This window comes from Elephantulus edwardii, unplaced genomic scaffold, assembly GCF_000299155.1.
Source record: "Elephantulus edwardii isolate Elephantulus edwardi_28Jun2011 unplaced genomic scaffold, EleEdw1.0 scaffold00188, whole genome shotgun sequence".
In the NCBI taxonomy this organism is placed as follows: Eukaryota; Metazoa; Chordata; class Mammalia; order Macroscelidea; family Macroscelididae; genus Elephantulus; species Elephantulus edwardii.
The window spans coordinates 2,099,937-2,102,552 of record NW_006399938.1 but is presented as its reverse complement, the minus strand read 5'-3'; the positions used below and the strand labels follow the sequence as shown (position 1 = coordinate 2,102,552).

The following is a 2,616-nucleotide window of genomic DNA, read 5'->3' as shown; positions in this document are numbered from 1 at the left end:
AACAACAACAACAACACATGATTAAATAGGAATGGTACAAAGATACAATTACCTTTCAAATACCTTTTTTACACATACTAGTATCCCATACTTTATCTAAGTGACTACTTCTTAAAAAAGATATTCCTGTGTGGTATGTACACAGATACACAGGGTCATAGCTATTTGACATATTTATATATTCAGAAAGCTGGACAATGACTAGGGATGATAGAAGGAGAGTTGATTCCTTTGAGCTGTGGTGCTGGAGAAGAGTACTGAATATACCATGGACTGATAGGAGAACAAACAAGTTCATCCTAGAGAGTGTGAGACCAGGCTGCTCCTTGGAGGCAAGATTCTGAAGCTTTGGCTGACATACTTTGGACATGTTGTAAAGAGGGACTATTCCTTGGAGAGGGACATCATGTTTGGGAGGGTGGAAGGACAGTACAAGAGAGGAAGACTCTCCATGAGATGCACTGATTCAGTGACTGAGCTAATGTGAATATGTGTGTCAGAGACAGTAAGATTGTCAAAGGACAGAGCAGAGTTTAGGGCTGTTGTACATTGGGTCACTATGAGTCACAGGCAATTGAACAGCACATAACAACAACAAAACCAACATGTATGTGTGTATAATTAGGAATTTAACTTACTAAAGTTTATTTTTAATATCAATTTAGCTATTCCTTTAAAAATTAGTATTAAGACAATATTTACATGGAGATATAAAAAATATCAATAAATAGACTTTGTCCAAAGTATATTTAACTTTGTTAAGTAAGCTTTGGAATATTCACTGATAAAGATGATCTATTATTTTAAAGGAAGGAACAATCTTCTGACGAAAATAGATTACAAATAAACTCGTAATAGAGAAAAGATTATTATCTTAAGGAAAACTCCTTTTTTGATGTAGGTGTGGATAGATCTGAATTCATGTGAATTATAATAGTAAAGAAAGATGACTAGTCAAAATAAATTTATGGTTAAAAAAATGACTGCTGTCTGGGGATTGAAAATAATTAAAATTAGAAAATATGGAATATTAACAACAGCCCTGACTAACCTGTGCAGAAAGATTCATGCTTTCTCACAAAAAGTTACACTTTCATTATTAACATATAGTAATGAAATAATATTATTGTTAACATTTTCCTGCAATTTTGAAGTTTATATTATAAGTACAATGAGGATGAATTTAAATCCCTGCTATAGTCCAAAGTACAAATTTAAAAAGTAGAGAAGAATAAACTACATCTTTTTGAGTTTTAGTAGTAACCCAGTGACAGAAAAATCAGTCTTTACTGAGGTTGATCAGTGCTAAAATCTCGATATTCTTATGATTGCAATTCAGTGAGTAAGTATTCTATTGTTTTCCGGATGAATTTATAATTTTTCTATTGTTGTTTTTTTATTTATTTTTACCATTTTAATCATCTTTACCAATCATTTTAAAAGTAGCATCAATTATTTTACAATAGCTTCTGCGATGACATTTAAAGCAATCAGATTTATCCATGAGAGGGTTACACCGGGCTGCTCCTTCTGGGGCTTCATCTGACATAATTTGGACATGTTGTAAGGAGGGACAGGTCCTTGGAGAGGGACATCATGCTTGGGAGGGTGGAGGGACAGGGCAGGAGGGGAAGACCCTCTATGAGGTGGACTGATTCAGTGACTGGAATAACCGGGATGGGTGTGTCAGAGGCAGTGCTATTGGCACAGGATAGAGCAGGGTTTAGGGCTGTTGTACACAGGGTCTCTATGAGTCACAAGCGACTTGACAGCACAACAACAACAACAACAGCATATCACTGGTCTGTCCATTTGCTGTAGAGGCAACTCACGGTTGCTGTGATGCTAAATACTGTGACACTGATTTGTCAAATGTGATAATGGTTACCCATGGTGGACAGTGCTTGGTGGAGCTCCCCAATTATAACAAGCTTGGAAGCAGGAGTGGCATCCTCTTCCAAAACAGCTTGCCTCCAGAAACTCTATGAACATGGAGAAATGATGAAAGTTATACAATTGTTCAGGTCTTTCATTCATAGGGTCGCTCTCAGTCGTCTACGACTTGAAGGCACTTAAGAACAACAACAAACAGCAACAGGATGTCACGGTGAGGCACCAATGCGTTGATATCAATACAATTTGATTTAACAAGGAAATCAAGGATTTGTTAATGTAAGTAGGACAGAAAGAGAATGAAATTCTTTTCCAGCTAATTGTTAATTCAGTTCAATTAAACAAACATCCACTTTATTTCCACATGGTAGCTATGAGATGCATAGGTAGTGAGCTCAATAAAAAGAAGAATCACTTACTAATTTGATTCGGTGGCCAGGAGTGGCGCTAATTTCCCACGTGCATTCCTTCCTGCTTGGGTACTTGTCTGGCCAGTTGGGGCTAGTGATGATGCCACTTGGACTATGGATTTTCTGTTCACATTCAGCTGTGCAAATAATGACATTATCAGTTAGTGAGGAAATCTAGACCAAGATTGGACCTGAAAGCTAGCAGCCAACTAAAACTTTTAACTATCTCAATCTCTTCACCATCCATACTGAAGCTGCCAATTGACCCAGTGGTGAGAATATTTGTTTTCTTGATGTTGAGCTTCAATCCATA

At 36.8% G+C, this 2,616-nt stretch overlaps 1 protein-coding gene across 1 annotated transcript in view; it reads right to left on the bottom strand.

Annotated features, from left to right (window-relative positions):
* Nucleotides 1-2,616, bottom strand: part of TLL1 (tolloid-like 1) — a 374,269-nt gene that overhangs the window by 72,918 nt on the left and 298,735 nt on the right. The window contains exon 18 of the mRNA XM_006896658.1: nt 2,313-2,440. Coding sequence (XP_006896720.1) covers nt 2,313-2,440 — 128 coding nt within the window. The remainder of the gene's footprint in view (nt 1-2,312; nt 2,441-2,616) is intronic.